This window comes from Fistularia commersonii, chromosome 19 (assembly GCF_037954325.1).
Source record: "Fistularia commersonii isolate RoL2024-O1a breed Wild chromosome 19, RoL_Fcom_v1.0, whole genome shotgun sequence".
Classification (NCBI taxonomy): Eukaryota; Metazoa; Chordata; class Actinopteri; order Syngnathiformes; family Fistulariidae; genus Fistularia; species Fistularia commersonii.
Window position 1 is genome coordinate 2,828,188 of NC_141302.1, and position 22,595 is coordinate 2,850,782.

The window sequence follows — 22,595 nt, forward strand, 5'->3', positions numbered from 1 at the left end:
TCCATCGGGCTGAAAAGTAGCTTCACGGCTTCTCCCAAAAAGGAGGTCTGGAAATTCCGAGCGCAGAAGTTGCACTTGAACGCACCTCGGTTGTGAGATCAGCTGATTTTTTTACGCTGCCATTTTGTCCGGCGAGGAGCGAGCAGGCAGTCAGAGCGAGAGCAGCCCGCCGGAGACACTCGACAGGCGGCTGGACGGGACGGGACCAGCCGAGGGGGGGGTTTATTCTCCAGACACCGGCCGATAATGTGGAGGCGGTAGCCGGGAGAGAGCACCAACCGAGCCCGGGGACCGCGGAAGCGACCAACTGGAGCTGTCATTTTTTTTTTTTTTAAGTTAGCGGCTCCGCCGGCTCCTGTCACAACCTGCCGGGACTCGCTCCGCTCTCCCCGCCGCCTCTCAGGTTAGCTAACCCCCCTTCACCCCGCTAGCTACCCTCGGTGTCGCTGTCAAGCCCCACCGGAAAATAAAATAAAGTTCGGACGATGCCCGGTTCGGTTCCCGAGGACTTTCCACGACCGGGGAAGGGTTTCTTCTTCTTCTTTTTCTTCTTTTTCTCCTTCTTCAGCGAGCGAAGCTAAAGTGCCGAAGCTAACAAGTTGACGTGGAGGAGGAACTCGGGGGTTGTTCTCCGTCCGGTGGAGGGGGGGAGGCGGCGGAGGATCGGCGTCCGCCGCGGCCGTGATTCCTCACGGATTACTTTTCTTCCAACTTCCCCCTCCTTCTTCTCCACCTCCTCTTCTTTCCCCCCCCCTTTCGCCAGGGGGGGCTCCCCGAAACAACCGCGTCCAGGTGACAAAACCAGACGGTTTAAGCGATGTTTATTTCTGTTCATAAAGTCATCTCCAGCGTTCACGGATTCCACAGCGGGACTATTTCTCGCTCCGGGCACAGCAACGGAAACATTAGCTAACACACACTAGCACGGCTAATTCCCCTTTTCCGGATAGATAGATAGATAGATAAAAAGATAGATAGATAGATAGGAAATCTTTTTATTAAATCAAACAGCAGATTTTTTTTCCCCCCCCTGCAGAGACTGGACATTTTTTTTCTACTCACCTGGAAATCCAAAATATTTCTCTCCTCCTCCTCCTCGCCTCTTTGACAGTGAGGTCGGATCCCCATTGAGCTATTTTTATTTTTTTTTTTTGTATTTTAATTTTGGGGAAATCCACGCAGAGACAAGGAGTCATGTCGGGCCAGTCTATCACGGATCGGATCGCAGCGGCTCAGCACAGCATGACCGGCTCTGCCATCAGCAAGGCGGTGTGCAAGGCAACCACACATGAAGTCAGCGGACCCAAGAAGAAACACCTGGACTGTGAGTACATCTGTGTGTGTGTGTGTGTGTGTGTGTGTTTGCAAGTGCAAGGCTTTGCACACATTCCTTTACACTCGGCCGCCTGCAGGCTGAAGCACCTTCTTCCTGCTCTCCCTTCACAAACATCTCGTCCGCCACAACTAGCCCAGGAGTTGACGTTGCCCGGCAACCGGAACACCCAAGAGTGATGGAGCGGGTCTTCTTAGTGTCTTACTTACTTTTCAAGTGAAGTTATCTATTTTTTTGTTTGCGGCACTGTGCTTTGCGCCACCGCTTCTCGGCAAGAAGGTTCCCGGTTTGATTCCGACATGTTTCTGTGTTCCCCTCGTCTGCGTGGGTTCCCTACGGGTTCCTCCTACTGTCCGAAAAACCTTCATTAGGACCCCAAATTGCCCAGATGTGTGTATGAGAGGGTGAATAATTGTGTATCAATATGAGACGTGATTGAAAGGTTGAATGATTTTGTCTTTTTATGATGTGTGAATGAGAGGGGGGGGATAGTTGTGTGTTTTATGTGTGAATGCAAGACAGTGATATCATGTCTCCATTTGACGTGTGAGGGAATAATTTTGTTTACATTATGTGATTGAAAGGTTGAATGATTATGTGTCTTTATGTGACGTGTGAATGAGAGGGTGAAAAATTGTGTTTCCATATGACGTGATGAATGACAGGTGTCAAATGGTCTGAGGCGGCGACTCGGTGGAACTGACACGTGGCCCTGCTGAGACGGGCTCCTGGACGGCGGCCCTAAATAGATGACGTCAAATAATAGCTCAAGGAAAAGTCCAGCTCTAATCGCTTTTTATTTAGAAACTGAAAAATACCAGCGGTTCCAACATGTTGCCACTAGGACGTTTAGTCTCTGTACCGGGTTTTATTTATACCGCCCGTCTTCGTATTACAGGAAATGCCTTGGGCGTCCATGTCGGGGACGGCGCCGGCTACACCGACACGGTTACTTTAACGCTAACTTTCCAAGCCGCTCCTGACGAGGATGAGCTGCGGCAGGGAAAGCGTCGCTGTCCGAATGTGAATCTCCACCGGGGTAGTTCAAATGCATCTCAGCTCTACATCTGTGGAACTGGAGAAAATAATCCCTTCAACCGGAGTGTTCTTCGCACATCTGTTGACACCGAGCGGCGTCCGGGACCCCCGGCGCTCCGACACACCCGAAACACACCTCCGGATGCCGGAGATGTCTCACGGGGCTCGCGGAGCAGACGTGACATGCCGCGCTCACCTTGTTCTCAAGGAGACGCTGCTCAAACCCTTTCTGGCCTTTTAATTCTTTTGCCGTGTGTGTGTGTGTGTGTGCCCGCACTGTGGAATTCCACACAATCAGCCGAAAGCAAACAGAGCAAATACCTGTTTCCCAGGTAAATGACCTGCAGAATCCCGAAACGCAGTCCTGCTTCATTTGACTAAAGTGCAGCAAGGAGTAATTAGGTCTGTCTGAGCAGCTCGTGGCCGCGAGGAAGAGTCTGACTTCCTTTTTCGGGAGGCGGGGGTCGGCGAGGGGGGGGGCCGTGCAGCGCTCGTGACTAATACATGTGTGTTTGTCTCCGTCTCCTTCCTGTCGGGAGTGTTGTGATGTCACACAGCGAGGCGCACTGTCGCTCCGCGGCGGTGCGAGGTGAACAGCGATGGGGGGGTGGGGGCGTGGAAGGGGACGCTGTGAGGACACGGGAAGTGTGTGTGTGTGATGTCACACAGAGGTTACGGCACATGGGAAGCTATGATTTCACCTCATGGAGCGGTTACCGCTGCGTGTTGGTTGTTGCAAACCCCCACGTCAGCAGAGACCCCAGGTGGTGTAAAGTATCCTAAAAGAGTGACGCGTGGCAAAAGTATATATTGAGTTTGAAAGGGGGTCAGACGGAGGCCAGCTGGACGAAGGGAGGGGGTCTGAGAGCTCAGCTGCCACAAAGTGACCCCGTCCTTCATGGACCAGCAGTCTCATTCAGTCCTGGCTGCCGGAGAACCTAAAAAAAAAAACGTCTTTTTCTTCTTTGGGGTCTCAGAAGCTATATTTGACGGCGGGCGCTCGGCGGCGCCGACGCGTGACAAAGGCCGAGTGTAACTTTGTCCCTGCGTCGAGTTTCATCTAGTATTAATACGACTCCGTGTTCGGAGAAGGTGGGCGCACTGTCTACCCGCCACTTGTTTTGCGACGTTGCAATGATTGGGCTTCTTCCAGTTGAGTTTTTATTTCTGTTTTTTGAAGTTCTGGGTAGTTTCTTGATTTTTTTTTTGGGGGGGGCTTTTTTTATTTCGAAATCCTCCAGGTCTTCTTTCCATCTAAATTCCTTGCCAACCACCTCCAAAATGCTGGTGTCAGCGCCGCCAGTCTGTGTCGACCTCGGGATCTAAATTCAGTTGCTCCAAAACCGCGCTCCAGCTTTGCCACCGCGTCGCTCAGCTGCTTGGACGCCGCCGCCGCCGCCGCCTCTCGCTCAGCCAGTGACACAAACTCCAGGTCCGAGCCAAATCTGCAGGAATCCCCAGGGGAATGGCGTTCCAAGCCATTTTTATGGTTGCAATTTAGATATGCCAAAAAGAAAAACACACACACACACACACGAAAACAGATTTTGGGCTGGCAGTCTGAACAAAGCCTGAGTTTAAAGTGCTTATGCAGTGGAATGCTGCTCAGTAGAACCTGGCCGTCTTGAGGGAAAACTAACAGGCGGCGTGGGATAAAACTCAGCAGAAAAGCAGGGAGACCGGATCGGCGTTTGATCGGTATCATGGCAACTGGTACCGATCCATCACGGTCTATCAGTCAGCTCTGTAATCAATACATGTATTGCGGGAGAGGGATTTGGCGGTGCTGTTTGATATCGGGGCGTGTTCAGAGCTGGTGTGGTGGCGTTATTTGCGTATGCGCGCGTGTGTGTGTGTGTGTGTGTGTGTGTGTACTTACGGCATGCTGTCAGTTTGAGATGCGAGCCATTTATCGTCCGCGTCTCCGCAGCCGAAACGCCACGTTGAGCCCAATAATGGCAGGCTATTGATTTCTCCGTGAGAGAGAGGCCATCGGCGGCGGCGGTTTGGCGCAGTGTTGTCAAATATTCATCCGCCGTCTTCTATCCGTGATGCAATAATCAAATGAAGGCTAGCCTGTAGCGGTCAAGCTCTCCCGTGTGACGAAGGGGAAGGCGGTCAGATACGAGCCCTCTGATGCAGCTAGTTAGCGCGCTAATGAGCACCGGGTCGCTAGTAAGCGGTCAGTTATCCAGCCGATACTCAGCTTAAGTGCTGCGACCGTTCGGAGTGTGAAAATAGGCTTTATTTGCCGAGCGTCCTCTCAACTCCGTGTCACGGTAAGCGCTTTGCAATGACACAGGCCCTCGGGGACGGAGCCCGCCGTCTTACCCGGAGCAAAAAGGGTTTTAGCTCCACCTGACACAGTGTGTGTTTCATCGGCGGAGACCCCTGCGCTCAACAGGTGCGGGAATAAAAATATCGATTTTCCTCCCCAGAAGATTTACGCAGGGAACTATGTTACGCCGTAACTGAGGGGACAAGTGCAATGGAGACCCAGCCGGTTCCGTGGAGGACCGCGAAAGCTTTCTGATTGGCTCCCAGCCCGGTGCCGACGTGCAGACGCGCACGCTTTACACATTAATATATGTGTTTCAAAAGAATTCGCCGTGATTCTGGGCTGCAGACGCCAGGCGGTCTAACAGTTGTGTTTGGAGGTGAGCACATTCAGGTGCTTTACAGCTGCATACCTGCCTCTGACACACACACACACACACAGACGAAAAGCAAATCTGGGATGATGTTATGCTGCTGCCTCCCGTTCTCCCGCACAAAAACACAACTTTCCTCTCGTTCTTCCCGCGGCACAAATATTCAGCGGGTGTCTGCGGCTGTCTGACAGCCCGCCGTGAATGATCTCACCGGCGTATTTGCATCCAGGCCCTCAGCCCGGAGGCAAGAGGAAGGAAGGGGGGGGGGGGGGGGGGGTTGCCACTGCCGCCGTCGCCGTAGCGCTCGCCGGCGCAGCGGTGACATTCATGCACCAGCAGCGAAAATAAGTACCATTTCAAAGCTGCTTAGTTTCATGATTAGGACTGTCCACCTCAATTAACCCCGGCTTGTGAGTCAGCGGCAAATACGAGGAGTCCTTCTCATGGCTTCTGAAAGCCGCCATAAATGGCTCTATTTATGGAAATCATCATCGTAAAAATCAATGAGGGGTGATTAGAATAGGCTGGAATGAGCCTGCGCGTGTCGGCACACACCTGTGAGCGGTTCCCAGGTCGTCAAGGTGAGGGGTGTGTGTTTATGTGTGTGTGTGAGGCGGCTAAGTGATTGTCATGCAAAACACTCCGGAGGCAGCGTCCCTCCACTTTGGCATCGTTCAGACGCTGATTGTTTCGCCATCTCTCTGCAGTTACGGAGCAGTTGTGACATTTAAAGTCGAGTTAAAGTCTAGCCTCCCCCCCCCCCCCCCCCCCCCCCCCCGCAAACCCCTCTTTCGCCAGCACTCTGTTGTCATGGCAGCAAACCAGGCAACTGGCATGCGTTTGACGGGGAGTTGGACGGCGAAATCTGCCTCCGTTGCCGTAATGGCGGTGTTTTTACAACCTCTCTGGGTGGAGCTCGGTGTTTGTTTGGGAGACTTTTGTCTGCAGTCGAGCCTCCAAACTCACGGGTTTGTCACGATGTCGAGCTGCGACCGCAAGCCTGTATTTCTAGCCTCCAAAAGTATTTATGGCTATATATCCGTGAAGTTGTCCATCAAATCAACCAAGAGAAAGTCTAGTTCCTCCTTTTAGATCATCAGACTTGAATACTTTGCTCTACAACAGGTAGTACGATATCTTATATTAGCAATAGCACTGGAATTTGGTGCACGTTGACATCAAGCTAGCGACCTCCGGAAGGCTCTGTTGATGGATAGTGATAGATGTTTGTCAGTAAGCCTCAGAGAGGGTCTTTCCAAAAAAAAAAAAAGGATGTCTGTTGGCTGACTCGAAGAAGGAATTTGGACACTGCCAAATAAAAGATCAGCCGTGCATCTGTCGACTACCTATAATTAGCCTGGAGAATTTGTTCAGCCCCGTTTCGACGAAGTTCTCTCTTTTTTTTTTTTTTTTTTTTTTTTTGGTCATACAAGTTCTGTGACTCGAAGGAATGAAGAAAGTCAAGATGTGGACGCTCGTCTTCTCACCATCTAGTTTTCACCGTCGCACATTTGCCTTTCCCGTGCCTCAAAAGGGGCCGAAGGGGCCAAATCTGTTTTGTTTTTTTTTTTATTTTTTTGAACTCTGGTTAGCACAACTTCGGCTGGATCGAGACCACTGGCCCACATTTTTGTCGACACTGGAGATGTTGGACCATCGTGAGGTAAAAACTAGGTTAGGCCTATCTGACAGATGGGTGGAGTGTAGAAGTTGACCTCCAGGCCGAGGCGGATCGGGTCAGGACTACAGCTTGCATGGAGTCGGAGGCCAGGCGGGTCGGTGGCCGAGCAGACGGGGGTTCACGGTTCATCTCGTCCTGTGTGATCTGGATCGGCCCCAAGTTTTCAAAAGCTGCAGACGTCTCTCATCAGGTGTTCCAAGAAGAAAAAAAAAAAAAAAAAACCAAACAAGCTAGAACGGTAAATAACATCCTGTGGCAATCAAAGGTGGAGCGAGCGGCGCTTTCAAGCCCCCGCTTTCCGAGGAGAAGCCATTTAGCCGAGTTTATTGGCCTCCATATTCGCGAGCGATAAACAAACTTAAAAAGAGGACGAGTCCTCACAGATGGTTTTTTTTTTTGCGTCGACACACAATCCCACTGTGGTGCGGGAGCGTTCGGGGGGGGGGGAGGCGGAAACGGTCCTGATAATATTAACTCCGCAGTCTCGGAGCCCAAAGCAGTCAAAAGCATATAATTTTGCAATGCCGGATCTCAAATGTCAGTCATCTGCTACCACGGGAAATGCCTTTTTTTTTTTTTAAACTCGCCAGGAGCGGCCGTCCGCAAATGTCCACCCAACGTGCCTGAAATGGCCGGTATCGCCCGTTTGTTAAAAGGCAGAACTATGCGCAGCGGGTTGTAGCTTCTGGTCGCAGAAACACCGGGAAGTAAAAAAAAAAAAAAAAAAAAAAAAAATCCAGCGCGGTCGGAAAGTTTGGCGCACCTCCCGCTATCGGCGTCCCATCGATTCCGGCACCTCGACGGCGGCGCAAAGTGTGTCCGGCGCTATCTAAACAGAGCAAGGCGACCCCTCCCCGGCTGCTGGGCTCAGATAGGCCCGCTTTGGACGACCAGGCGGGAAAAAGGCTTATTGCTGACTGTCTGGATACGTTTGTTTCAAGTGAAGCCCGGAGGGAATGCACGTGGAGAGTGTGTGTTTCTGGGCTCTCTCGTGAGAGCGCTCGAGTTTGTCTCTCCGTGGGAGTATTGAATCAGCCGCAAACACACACACACACACTCGCGCTATAAATATGTAATGCCGACTGCGCACTACTTGTGCGGTGATGGAGTGAACACACACTCACCACCCCTTCGCCTTCAGGTGGAGTTTCCGTGCCGTCCAGACGCCCGTCGTTTCGCAGAATCCCGCGTGAGAAAACACTTCCAAATTGCGTCCGACCGCGTCGGCGAGATATAAGTTACCCTGATTTACGCGCCCGTGCTATTCTGAGCCGTCGTATTAATCCGCGTCGTGGACGTCAGCGGCCTCCTCCCGGAGGAAGCCCCCGGTCGAGTGTCGCGCGGAGGAAACACCCGACGTTTCATTTACACGAGTCTTTCAGAAGCAGCGTCGTCGGCGCCGCCTTCACGTGTCGGGGAACATTCTGTGCTTCTGTTCCCGTCCCGCTCCGACGCCGGGGTATTTTTAGTCGCGTTCTCTCAGGAGCCTCCGGCTGGGGTTCGACTCCTTTTTTTTTTTTTTTTTTTTTTCCCTTCTTCCCTGTACCTGCGTCGACGCCACACACCCGGCGGTGATTTCGCGGCGGTTCACTCGTCCGGCTTTCCCGAATTGACCGGTTAAAGCGGTGCGGCTGGAGAGCGGAGGCGACCCCCCGTTTGGATTTCAGCCTCCACTCCTGCGTCTGTGAAACCGAGAGCGACAGGGACACAAAAGAGGGGAGAAACCACTCTCATTTAAGACCTCAAGGGTGGAATTAAAGCTCCAGAACCAGAGCGACTCTATTAATAGCCTGGTGATGTTCTGCTTTTCTATCCTCTCTGCTGTTTTCTGCCATTTTCTCAGCTCCCCCAACACACACACACACACACACACACACCCATTCCTCAACCGGCATCCCACCTGCCTTCCCGTCTTTCCTCCGCATCGTCCAACCTGTAGCGCGCGCTCCGCTTTTTCTTTTCCCCGCTGCTGATTCAGATGGTTTTAATCAGCCGCGGCGATCGCGCAACCGCTAATTAGTTCTTTGTCATTTGACTTTAAGGGAAAAAAAAAAAAAAAAAAAAAGGCAGCCTTTGTTGCCGACGGCGATTATTCTTCCACCCGCATGTGAAGGGTGAGGCCGAACCTTTAACCCGAGGCCGGGGCGTCGGGTGACGTGAATCGCTCGCAAGTCGGACGGCGAAAGACGAGAGAAATGCCAAAGAGGTGATTAACAATGGGTTCCCCTTGGTGGCGGTCATCCAATCGATAATTTAAAAAGATCATTTTCGACTTCAAGCAGCACGATGTTAAATTCTAAATGTTGCAAGGGGAGCGTGTTTGTGAGCGCGGCGGAAGGATACGTCATTACTCGGCGTTCGTTTGGGCGAGGCGGCGCCGCTCGGGTCCCGTTATACCATCGCATGCTTTGATATATCTCATTTTAATTCCATTTCATTGTCATTTTCCCTACGGCCTAGTTTTAGGCTACGTAAGTGACTTAGGCTATCGTTGTTCTGACTTACGTCGGTTTTTCGGAAAAGGATCTGATGTAACTCGAGGACCCCCTGCACTTTGAGCACATTATTGACTTGAAAATTGCGTCCATGTCGGCACTTTAGTCGTCTCACGGCTAGAAATAGGGTTAGTTCATGCTGTCTCTACCTGCGCCACCTCCAGGAACACTCATTCATGCTCAGGTTAGTTTGGAACTCCATGAAACATCGTGGCCACATACACTGCTCAAAAAAATAAAGGGAACACTTAAAAAACACATCCTAGATCTAAATGAATGAAATATTCTTATGAAATACACAGTTGAATGTGCTGACAACAAAATCACACCAAAACGATCAATGGAAATCAATTGTATCAACCCATGGAGGTCTGGATTAGGAATCACACTCAAAATTAAAGTGTAAAAACAAACTCCAGGCTGATCCAACTTTGATGTAATGTCCTTAAAACAAGTCAAAATGAATCTGTGTTGCTTCCTGAGTGGACACTATGATTTCACACAAGTGCGATTGACTTGGAGTTACATTGTGTTGTTCAAGTGTTCCCTTTATTTTTTTGAGCAGTATACTTCCCATGCATGCTTTATCTGGCCATACATGCTAAGCTATGCATCGCACAGAAGGAGGCGCAGAGTTCAGAGGTCACTTCTGAGTTCTGCAACAAACATGAAGGTGGCGGAGAAGGCATGTGACTCCCCATGCCGCGTTTGGCTACGCATCTGCGAGCTCCCCGAAAATGCAAAGAAGTACCCACAAAATGGAGGCGGAGGACGGAGAGAAGCCGTAGGGTTCAAACATCAGTCTCTGGCTGAGTGTAACAATTGTCCGAGGGGAAAAAAAAAAAACAAAAAAAAAAAAACTGCGAATAACTTCAGAACCGCTAATCCTTTTCATTCACTCTAAAAAAAAAAAAAGTCCAAGCTCAGCTTTCTGGTGGCGTCACGCTCCGACATCCAGAGGCTCCACCGCGACTGCGAAGGCAACGCTTTTCGGCAGAGACGTTTTCGAAAAAGGAAACCCTGGTGGTTTCCTCCCGCGAGCCAGCTGTCTGTATCTTATTACAGAAGAGGCCGGCCCGCAGTGATTTAGGAACGGAGCAGCAGCGATGATAGAAGGGCTTTGTTTTAAAACGCTCCATTTTAGCTGAATTTGGATTCAAACACACCTGACGAACACAATATCAATAGAACTTCTGGTCAAAAGACATCCTGTGGTTCTTGTCCCGCCCAACATCGTGGCTTGTTTGTGAGTCGCCGAGGTCCTCTGTTCCGGTACCTCGTGTCCGATGGGTGTGACCCGACGTCTGGAAGACGGCCGAGGGGAATCCGGGCCAGAAGAACCGTCTTCAGAACCTTTTTTTTTTAAAATTCTTTTCCCCACCGGCTGTTGAGCTCCTGAACCGTCACACCAGACAGGCCGGGAGTTACATAAGCACTTAAGAGCTCAGACACTTCTGATGTTTGTACTTCAATAACAGCAGCGCCGTGGCATTGTTTTAACAAACTATGACCTCCGGGTTCTATAGTTAGCTCTTTTTGCATAACCTTCCCAGAAGTCACCTTCTGTATAGAAACACAATAAAAGAATGCACTTCCCGAACAAAGACCATCCCTTCGCTCCGGTCGGGTCTATCAGCGCTTTGGAAAGTATCGACCGCACACTTTTCAGCCTGAACACAAAGGGGGAACGATGACATTGACGGGATCCCCGTGTATTTTTTTCGGAAAATACCGGCCCGTAGTTGATCGGGGTTCTCTTGACACTCGACCTTTGGGCGAAAAAAAAAAAAAAAATACAACTCGGGTCTTTGAGAAAAGGCCGCATTGTGTGACATCACATCCAGCCGCGATCCGATCGATATGGCGCCGCAGAAAGACCGAAACAAGAACCCCCACCTTCCTCCCGCTCTTTATCGCATTCAACAGCGTGAGGCTGAGTGTGCAAAGGTCGGCCTCAGCGAGGATCTCCTTATCACGTGGCGCCGGCTCACAACCCCAAACCTTACTTCTTGTCATTCTGCTCTCGGATGCAATTTAGAGACGAAGAAAGAGGAGGAGCGCCACGAAGGGGGTTGAAACTTTTGAAGAGATAGGAGCGGGAGAGGGTTGTACACGCCAGACGAGGTGCAGATAACGCACACTGCTTTTCGCCGGCCGCCGCCTTCATTCCCATTCTGAAGGCTCGGTCGCTCCCTCGCTCGCCGAAGAAGGACCCGTTATTAAAAACCCCGTCATCTCCGGCCCCCGCGGAATAACGGGGAGCGGCGGGACGTCTGAGCGGCCGGTCCTTCAACCGGATGACCGGCATTCGGGCCCTCCAGTTCTCGAGTGTCCATCCAAGTGTCCTTGAAAAAGACATTAGACGCTCCAACAAAGAGCGCCGCCGTAAAAAGAGCCTCGGCGAACCCTTGCTTGTTTAACACGGACGCGGCGCCGGCAGAAGTTGCGGTCGGTCGGTCACACGTGACAATATCCCGTCCGGTTTACGGAAATCTAACGCTCAGCGAGTGACGAAGCAGCATGGGATTGTAGCACCGTGATGTAAAAGCAACGGTTTGGTCTCTCAGGGAGGAGGTAGTTTGATGCTCCAGCTCTTTCCTCGCTGTGAATCCACCGGAGGAAGGCGTGAGACAGCCGGCCCCCTCGAGAGCTGACCGGTCAAAAGCCGTTTAACATTCCAGGCCCGACTTATTATGACATTTGCTTGCGCGCTTACGGCCCGTCTGGGAGAAGCCCGGACATTTCTGGTTTGCAGGGGACGCGGCTTAAGTCGTTTAACGGTCGGGGGAAGCCGCTGATATAAAACAGCCGGCGAACAGCAAAGTGCTGAGTCAGCGCCGGGTCAGGATGTGAGGAAAGTTGGAAATAGCGACTTGTGAATCGTGAACTCCAATTGCTAAACAGGTATTAGAGGACAGAAAATATCCATAAAGTTTGTCCAAATTATTCCTTTGTTTTAGTGTGAAGAACAGGTAAATTATAAAAATCCTTATATATGATGAACAACCCGATGTTCATGAAGAAAAGTGCAATGTCAACCACACAATCTCAGTTCTCCGTGCATTTTATTGTATTTTTCGCCACCGCGAGATTCGTAGTGGGTCTCATTGCCGCATCCATATCAAGCTTTCTTATTAGCCTCGACAAACAAAAGCCCTTCATTCCACATCCACTTTTCCCTTTTTTGACAACGACATCTTGCCGATGAGTGTGTCGGGTCCGACGGAAAAGCGTTTACATTTCTAACAATAAGTTAAAATGCTGTTTGCAGACCCGGAAGCTGCATTGCTTCCATCTGCTGTAAGAGTCACACAGTGTCGAGCCGCGTTGCTAACACTAACTAAAGCAGCGCAACCCCTAGCAGATTATGCATTCTTATTTAAAAAAAAAAATAGTTCATGATATTTATGTGTTTTTCAAATTGTAGTTTTATTCCACGGGCCGGATTGGACTCCTCGGAGGGCCGGCGCTGGCCCGCGGGCCGTACGTTTGACACCCCAGTTCTAGATGATGAATGAAAAGCTCGGGTTTTCAGAGATACTCCTGATCATTCGGCGCCTTCGTCGAGAAACACTGGCCTTCACGGATCGGTCCGGAAAGGAACCCTCGTTCCTCACCAACACAGAAACTTCCATCCTTGACTTTTTTTCCCCCAAACGTGACGCAAAGCTCTCGTTCGGAAACGTCTCCCCGAGTGGGATCGTCAACATATTGTATTCGTTTCTTTGTTTTCAGTCAACGCCGGCCGGAGATCGGAACGGCCATCGGATCACGATGTTGCTATGGCGACTCCATATCGTTTACCAAAGAACGGCCTCGACGCGTTGAATACAGCTATTCTGCGAGTTTACAGCCGCGTACGTAGGTGTTGCAGTCGTACGTGCGCTGGAAGAAAATCACGCCGCGAGCGAAGGGCTAATATTATATTGATAAATATGTTAATTTAACTTCCGCCAGCCCCGATCAAAGAATTACAGATGTTGCAACGGCGGAAAGGCAGTTTCGGCTGCAGCTCCGTGTCGGAGGTCAGCAGGAATACGTCCACGGCCGTTTCTGTTTCGCTCTCTCCGAGACGTCGCGGTCGGTCCGGCGTGGCCGGAGAGGAGGAAGTAAACTGGAGCGAGCGAAGAAAGAGAAGAATTCTCGCCCTGCGGAGTGGGAGCCGTTAATTAGAGAATTGTAATAATAGTAACATGTGCATTGGATTAAAAAAAAAAAACAAAAACACAAAAAAAAAAAAAAAAAAACCCACCAAAACCTTGATGAAGATCAATTAGTTGCGTCTTCTTGTTTTAACGGGGAAAAGAAAAGAAAAAAGGGAAAAGCGGAGGCAGAGATGCAAAAGCAGGTCAGGGATACAAGACACGCTTGTGTGCTGAGCAGAAGAGAGGAGGACCGAGATGAAAGATTGTGTGTGTGTGTGTGTGTGTGTGTGTGTGTGAACTGCTGTGGAGAGATGAGACCTCCTGGTGGATGAAGGAATGAAGAGAGGAGGACACCGATAGGTGGTTGCCAGCTTTACGAGATGCGATTTCTGCCACCTCCTCCACCTACTGCTTGATCTAGACCACCTGCTTTCTTTCTCTGTCTCACACACACACACACACACACACACACACACACCCTGAATATTTCAGATAGTCTGTCATGTAGCAGTGCTTCTCCAGCTTCAGCCCAGGTACCAGGAGGTCGGCGCTCTATCGTGGTCCAATCAAAAGACGCGGAGGTCAGGAGGTCAAGGGTCAGTTCTCCGTCGGGAACCCGAGAATCCTGTTTTTTTTTTAGCTCCGCCTCCTTTCTTTCTGGTCGCCACGGTGACTTGAAACCGTCCGTCCCGGACTCGTCCCTCGCTTGGTCCGATAGATCTCATCTTTAGGAGCCGTTTTGAAAAAAATGCAGGTACCCAAAACTGACCAATCACGAGCCTCGCCCCGCCGTTCATTCCCATACGACGGCGTCGGCGTCAATTACGGGTCCAGACTGGCCGCACCGCTGATCGTCCCCGCTCTCCATTTATTTACTGTATTCACTTATCAATTTTACATCAGACTCCGCCAAGGGGCGACGAAGTGAGACGAGCCGGATGTGGATTCCTGCAAATGGCGTGGATCAAGAGACCCTCATGTCTCAATATGGCGTTTCTTTCTGGCTCCGCCCCTTCTTCCTCCCGCCGTTCAGCGTCACTCATGTTTTCTGTTCCTGCTTTTTCTACTTGACTCCCCCCTCGGTTCAGGATCGGTGGCATCTAATACTTCCCACCTCGGCTGATTAAGTCGGCACGTGTACCCCCTTTACATTATCATCCACACACACACACACACACACACACACACACACACCAGCGCATCCCCATAGACCTAATCAGCCCCGCTCTTAGCTCTCGCTCTCGCACAACTCCGGGCCTGATGAAAAAACATGAGCTCGGCTAAAAAAGAAGGCCGGATGGACAGGCGGGCGTGGAGGGGAGCTGGAAGTCTAAGGGTTTTGTCAAAATAAAACGGCAGATTGAGCGGACAGTCTGAATACAGAGGAGCCGCGTGGCATTTGCGGGGAAAACTAATTAGTCGACAAAGACACCAGTCGCTCTTCATGCCAGTTTCCAGCGCGGGCGGTGGGTTGGTGGCTAATTAGCATTAGTGATATCGGGCGGGGATGCAGAGGGAGCGTGAAAAAGCCGCAGAGAGCGGCGTGAAAGACGGCGGCGAACACGGCGAAAGCTGCGAACCCGCCCAGATTCCTCCACGTGCACGTGAATCCACGCGGCTGGAACGTCTCCCGGCAGGCCACGAGTTGGCCGTCGCTCACGCCGCCAAACACCGCTAGATGGACGCACTTCTCACTTAGCATCGACTAAACGGCACGCCGTCTCATATGTGTGTGTGTGTGTGAGAGCGCGCGGCATCCGGGAAGAGACAGAGGCCGGCTGCCATGGCGACTGAAGGATGCAGTTACAGTAGATCTTGTTTTGGAATGGTGTGTGTGTGTGTGTGTGTGTGTGTGTGTGTGGGCAAATACTTACGGGATGTAATGCGTTAAGTGGTTGAAAGTAACAGCGAACACGGGTACGTGCACCTGCGCGCGCCCATGCCCGTGCATCTGATTATGATGATGAAGGCTCCCGATGGGCCGCCGCCGCCGCCGCCGCCGCCGCCGCCGCCGCCGTCCTCCAGTAGTTTTAAATGAGGAGCCGTTTCCGTAGTTACCAGGTGTGTGAGGCGGCAGCTTGTAACGTCCTGTGGAGAAGAACAAAGCGTGCGGAGAGGAGAGGGGGCAGGGTGGAAAGCGAAGGTAAAGGAATCAAACAGGAGGACGCCGGAGAGACGGAATAAACAAAGAAACCCTCACGTATCATTTTCCGGAGATGAACGCAGCGGTGTGCGTGGGTTCTCAACCAACGGCTGCGGTCTATTACGCAGTTGCGGCGAAACCCGAATTCCACGATAAGCCGGGGGGAACCTCGGCGAGGGCCGCTTCCGATCAATCTCCATTTAAGCCGTAATTGCGGCGAGGCGGGAAGAAGCCATTAGTTTCTGGTCGGCGCCGTAGCTCGCGTAGAGCGAGCCGACGCGGCCCGGCGGGACTTGTTTTTATTTTCCTTTGGCGCCGGGAGGTGACGAAATAGTGACGGGAGAGCGCGTCCGATCCCGAAGCGAGCGGCAGACGCGCCCTCGCCAGGCTCGGGTCCTTATTTTACACCGAATACGTAATCGGGCTTCGCAGGAGGGGGAGGGAGAGTCGCGGAAAATACTTGAAACTATTGATCGAGACCGAAAACTCATCAGGAAAATGTTCCCCGAGTCAAATAAAAAGTAGGGTAATGTTCTTATCGACCTTCGGTAGACAAACCGATATTTGTTGCGGCGGCTGGAGTCGTCCTCCGTTTTGGGGAGAGAAAAAAAAAACAAAAATGAAATAAGAAAAGCAGAAGGTGTCTGCTTCTCAGCGCGAGGTGTTAATTCCCGTTGTTTTCTGCTTTCAACCGTCGGATCTATAAGATGAAGTCGATCTGTTATTGTGGAGGAAAAGGAGTGACTGCGGAGCGTTTCGAGCGCAAGACGACTCAAAAGTTTCCCGGGTGGGGAAAACAAAAAACAACCGAACCTGCAACGGTGGAAAAGCAGGAAGGTTCTACTAGTTGGAGCTACAGCGGGGATGAATTTCTTTTTGTGCTCGCGTCTGAGGTGACGCTGAAGTTCAGTTTTGAAGCAGCTTTTTATCAATCTTTTTATCAACATCGCAGTCGCCCGATGACACTTTTCATGTCGGACAGGCGTGGAGCGCCGCTCTTTAACGTGATCTGAGGAAACCTCACGTTTTCCGTTGGATGTTGGAGGCCTTCTGCGCCGACGGGCTCAAAGAAAATCTGAGATAATAACAGGAAATATGCTAATAGCAGACGCTATATAATTATAGATTTAATTTGCTAGAACGTGTCAAACTCAAGGTCCGCGGGCCAAATGTGGGCCGCCTTCTCATTTAATATGGCCCACGGGAACGTCTTCAAATAAGTCCAACGCGTGCATTGACCATAAACAACTACATTTCCCGCAGTTCATGCCGATCACGTGACCCGCGAAGTGACGGCATCCCGCCATTAGATCGCAGTGAATCCACATCAGTGCCATTTTCAACAAGTGGAATTGAGAAATACTAATGATCCCTTAAATGTCCACGAAGAGAAAAGACCGAAGGCTGTTTCAAGAAACACGGGAAGGCCAATACATGTTTGCGCTCCGAGGAGAAAAAAACGGTATGTCTTTTGCGTTACGAGGCAGCGCTGGTTGTCAAAGAGCACGATCTATGTTTGCATTTTGACACCAAAAGTGGAGCATTTTGACACAAAGTATGCCAAAGTTAGCCTTCCGGAAAAACAAGAAATTGTCCAAGAGTTAAAAGCTAAAATGCCACGTATGCATTTGCATAGAATCTCTGCAAAATTTGAGTTTGAACGGGTACCAAATTCGATTATTTAACGTTAAGGAGCAGTTACATTTATTTTTGCGTTACATTTGGTCACATTTAGTTACACGTGATCCTTCGAGGGCAACGATTATAGTGATGAAAATGAGTTTGACCACAACAATGGTGGATGCCCGGTGAGATGCCGCGGTAGATTAAGCCCCGCCCCCCCGGGAGCCTGCCCAATGAGAGAGCTCGAAGACGCGTGGCTACTATCACATCGATCACAAGAGGAATGAGAGGTGGGATAAGGGTTAGCATAGCGCTAACTAGAAGCATTCTCAAAAGGAGAAAGCGGGTTTCACGGTAGCTGTGGATTTGTCTGACGTCCTTGACATGTCTGTGCCTCCTCACGTTCGTGTGTTTGAAAAAGCGCATTTTCTTTCTTTTTATTTCATCTGTGTGTGTGTGTGTGTGTGTGTGTGTGTCTCTGTCTCGCCCCGGCAGATCTGATCCACTGCACCAACGAGATGAACGTGAACATCCCCCAGCTGGCGGACACGCTGTTTGAGCGCACCGCCAACTCCAGCTGGGTGGTGGTCTTCAAAGCCCTCATCACCACGCACCACCTCATGATGTACGGCAACGAGGTGGGAGGCTGTTGCGGCACACACACACACACACACACACACACACACACACACACACACACACACATATAAAGAAATGCCCCCCGGGCCCGTCGGTGCAGGCTGCATCATAAGTTATATTATGACTCAACGCTCGCTGTCCCACACGTTCATAAATACAAACTCGCGTGCACGTTTCCATTATTTATTCATGCCGCTGTTCGACATTAAGATCAACAGATGGCGCGTCGCCGGGCCACGGATGCGAACAGGGGATGCAGATAACGTGCACAGCTACTTAGTGTTGACGCTGTTCTAAATTTTATTTATAGAGCACTCAAACAAAGGCCCCCTAGTGGCCACATTGGGAATGACAGGCGTAACACAGGAAGTTGACGCAGGGTCGGGGTAATCAATGCAGTATATCCTTATTTTTCGCGGGGGTTACGTTTCATAAAGAACCCGTGATAGGCAAAATCCGTGAAGTAGAAACCTTTTTTTTTTTTTTTCACAATTATTATACAAGTAAATACTCTATTATACATTGAAAAGAAAGAACAAACCATTTTACAGGCTCAGTCATTTGTTTCACAGATAAAAGTACTGCACTTTAGAACGTTTTTTTCAACAAATAACTTCTGTACTGTCAAATAATTATTTTAATCATCATTGTGAACAGAAGGCTTCAAATTGCGGAGATTAGCGCCGCCCATCGCGACCCGAGTAATTGGATTAAACGGGAGAAAATTAAAAATGACGATGAAAAAAAATGGCGGACAGTTGCAACCCTTTTTGCATCCTTATTAAAACTTATCGCTGCTGTCGTCCTTATGTTTATTTCTTCCTTCTTTATGGAACGAAGGGAAGATTCATTCATTCCGTAATGCCGACCTACAGCCGCATAGCTTTTACCTTCCCTTAGCATGTCAGGAAGTTTTTCTATTTTTGGTGCTTTTGTCGGTCCAGAGCGTTTTGTCAACATTATGGGTTTTAGAGAAACTGGAAATTGCAAGAGAATTTGCACGTACGTCATGTAAATTTGGCAAGCTGTTTTACATACGTGGCGCTCAGCTTTTGAAAGAGGATCTCGTTTTTGGTTTTGTCGTTCTCTGATGGTCGGCGAGGGCGAAGAGCGGGCGGCGCGGAACTCTTCGATCTGATGGTAAACCATTTACCAGGCTGACGCAAGTACCGGGAACTAGCTGTCGCAACCTGGTTTTTTTTTTTTTTGTTTTTTTCGGAGTAGCAACGCTCGTCAACATGCCACGCCGTGACCCGAAGGGGAAAAATCCCCAGCGGGCAAAAGCGCAGAGATGCCTGACTTAAAATGTCACTGTCCACGGAGGAGGCGGCGCCCTGCAAACACCCAACCCGCCCAGGCGGCTCCTCCGCTGGCGGCAGGTGAAACCGGCGCTCGTCGCTTTCCCAGAATCCCAGAATTGCAAATAGTTTTTTTTTTTTTTTTCCCACAATTTCATTACAGATTTTATAGAGGGTTGATGTACGGCAAAAGCAAATATAATATTAAATATTAAAATTGGTGAAGGAATTAGTTATACAATCATCCCTCTGATCAGAGGCCACTTCCATGTGTCCAACAAATTTTTTTTATTTTATTTTTTTTTAAATACGATCTGCCGGACCCACGCCAGATGTTTGCTCGTATCTAAGAAACTATCAATATCGCGCACGGCGGCCTGGCTGCGGATCCGCGCTCCAGATTGACGGGTTCCCTCCACCCGGGGAATAACCGGATAAATCACATGGCGGCGGAGCTTTTATTTTGTCGCGTTTTTAGATCCGTCAAATAGATGCTTGCAGTCGGGGCTTTTTATGGACTGGAGCTGCGCGGCCGACATCCTCCACAGCGGCAATAATGACGAAACTCATCACCATTGAGACACGGGATACTGTGTGCGTCTTTATGCTGATAAACTGGGAATGTAAAAACGTGCCGTAAAACGTATAACACCCTCAATGAATAATGTAAAAACCGCTGTCTTTCAATTACAGCCGGGTCTTAAAGCGACTAATAACTCCGGCTCAATGGGGGTTTGAAATGCGGCCGCGCGGATCTCCGGCGGAAACCGCGTGATGTACAGTAACGGCAAAGTGCTGATACGAGCAAAGCTAATGCACACAACGCCGGTGTGTGTTTTTGGTCCCGCCCCACACACCGACACTATGTGTGTGTGTGTGTGTGTGTGTGGTGATCAGACTGCATTCATCAGGCCTGTCAGGAGGCCGATGCTGACAAAGGCTCGGCAGCCAGGTGTCCCTCCTCCTCCTCCTCCTCCTCCTCCCCGTCCCCCACCTGGCCTTCCTCTCCAAAGAAAGATCCGGCCATAAAATTAGAAACTACAGACCCGCAGAATTGGGGTCAATAGACCGCACGTTCCTTTTCACGTCCACAAGCTGACGGCTTCCAGCTTGTCCGGCGTCCTCCATTCCCCGCCGCCGCCGGTAAAAGGGCAGTGGCGGTTGACTGGAGCTGAATGTGGGAGCGATGGACGCCGCCGCCGCCGCCGCCGCCGCCGCGCCCTGCCGGGGAGGGAGGGGGTTTGTTTGGTCGTTTCTGAGAAAAAGGAACAAAAAAAAAAAAAATGTTCCGGGACAGAAAGCTTAATGTGTAACCGCTCGGCAAACGGAGCGTTATCGTCTCGCATCGTCACGTTATCCAGCGAGGCTGACCTGACGTGAACCCCGGAGGTCGGAACCTGAGCCGAGACACGGCTGTCAACACAATTCCCACAATCTGTAGAAAAATTAAATGTTATAAAATCACGCGCCGCATTTATCCTGGCCGTCTCACCGCGGTAGGAATAAGAATAAGAACAACTTTATTTATCCCGAAGGAAATTGTTGTGCAAGAGCTACAAGAAAAATACAACGATAATAAATAATGGTAGAAAATTATATATTTAAAAAAAAAAAAAAAAAAAATGAGAATAAGAAATTCAAATAAACTATAAAGTGCCTTAAGTAACAAGTGAAAGATAAGGAGTGCACAAGAGTATGAAAAAATATTGTACATGTAGCTGTTTTAAATATTGCACAGTTATGAACATATATACAGATAAATTATTACAATTTACAGTAAGTGGATGAGTTTTTTTTTTTTTTTTTTTTAAGGTTTTAAGATTTTAAGATTCCCTGCAGGTGAAGGGAGAGGAATTAAAAAGTCTGACAGCCTCAGGTAGGAAAGCCCTCCTGTGGCGTTCAGTGGAGCTCCTCGGTGCTCAGACCCGACGGGCATGGATTCGCCACCCTTCATTTTCCAAACTCCAAATAAACGCAGCGCCGCAGTTTTGTTCCTCCCTCGCCGAGTCGTTCCTCCCAGCTGGTCTTATAAGCATCGGCGATCGGTGGAACTTGTAGTCCAGATCCTTCACAAGATACTCGTGGCGAGGGAGTACCGTCGGCTGTTTACTCGGGACAAAACGGACCCACGAAGAGGTCCGAGTGTAGAGTTAGCTAACGGCTAACGGCTAATGGCTAACGGCTAACGGCTAACGGCGCAAGGGGGAAGATACAAACATCTTTGCTTCGCTCTCCATGTTGTCCTTGTCATCTTCTCCTTCAGTGGTTTATTCTCGAACCTCCCCTGGAAGAGGCTGCTTCCTGGAAGCACCACGGTTTGGTTCTTGGAACTTTTCTTTCAGCATCGTTTGTTAGCGAACGTAGCAAAACACGCCGGGTAACGATCGCGGCGAACCCTCCCGGGACGGACGCTCGGCCCGGCCGTTGTCTCAGCCGTTATCGTCCCTCGGCTTCCAGGCATTTTCACCGGACAGAGCGGCACGGACCCAAAACAGCCCGGCAGGAAACCCAGAACAATAGCCGGAGGACGGCTCTTTCAAAACCGCCGCCTCCCTCCGAGCCGACCGCCGCGTCTCCTCGGGTGTCTGGGTGTCTCCTGATGGCGGGACGACTGAGGACGTGGACGGAAATGCTGAGAGCAGCAGGACACACCGTGTGTGTGTGTGTGTGTGTGTGTGCAAACGCGATATTGTTTGCCCGCTCCTCCGCGGCAGCCAGAAGTCGGGGCATCTGTCACCACCCCGAACCCGTGTCGCCACCGCCGTCGTCCCAGATAGCGAGCGGCCCGTTTCTTTCGATGACATCATCAAATCGCTCTCATCAACCCCCCCCCTTTATTTTTTTGGGGGGGGGGCAGGATGACAGGTGCGGGATGACTTGAGAAAGATATTACAAGAGACACACGCCTTTCCAGGGAGAAGGAGGCAGACTGCAAGAAGAGAGGAGGGGTGTGTGTTTGTGTGTGTGTGTGTGTGTGTGTGTGTGTGTGTGTGTGTAGGGGAGGGGGGGGTGATGAAAAAAAATTGAAGAAAATGAAAGACTGAGAGAAAAGGGATGTCTGGTTCTGCTGACTGCAGCACTGTGTCAGGAGGAGTAGCGACAGGGAGGATGTTATTTGTGTGTGTATGTGTGTGTAAGGTCACTCTGCTCTAATAGGGGTCATTGATAATCTGAGGAGCAGGGACATGGACACACACACACACACACACGCACGCACACGTGCGCGCTCACACACACTTCCAATCAGCTGCCGGCAAACGGAGATGATTAACGTCGACATGAAATGGTTTTGGGATGTTTTGTAACCTCCCGAGAGCCGTTTCGGGGATAAAAAGCGGCCTTGTCAGGACCGGCGGTCCTTCCTCCGTGTACCAACCGCACGCCAGGACGCCGCGTCCTCGCTCCTGCGCCGGCGCCGGCGCCAGCCTGGGGGCCGGACCAGGACCTGGGGAGCGGCGGGATTCGGGGTTTGACTTGAGGGGTCTAGTTGGGGCTCCGGTCCAGCTCCCCCGAATGACTGCAATTCAGCGCCTTGTCTTGAGAAAGATA

The 22,595-nt window shown here is 50.6% G+C and overlaps 1 protein-coding gene across 12 annotated transcripts in view; it reads left to right on the top strand.

The window, feature by feature from the left end:
• The first annotated feature begins 338 nt into the window (after nt 1-338).
• LOC147223439 (phosphatidylinositol-binding clathrin assembly protein) overlaps nt 339-22,595 on the top strand; it is a 52,920-nt gene continuing 30,663 nt past the window's right edge. For 6 of the 12 annotated variants that reach the window (XM_086165702.1, XM_086165704.1, XM_086165698.1 and 3 more), the window contains exons 1-2: nt 1,049-1,324; nt 17,605-17,747. In XM_086165702.1, coding sequence (XP_086021828.1) covers nt 1,195-1,324; nt 17,605-17,747 — 273 coding nt within the window. In that variant the 5' untranslated portion in view covers nt 1,049-1,194. Of the gene's footprint in view, nt 404-880; nt 1,325-17,604; nt 17,748-22,595 lie in introns of those variants that run through there. The other 6 variants (XM_086165696.1, XM_086165699.1, XM_086165697.1 and 3 more) reach the window with 5 other exon arrangements.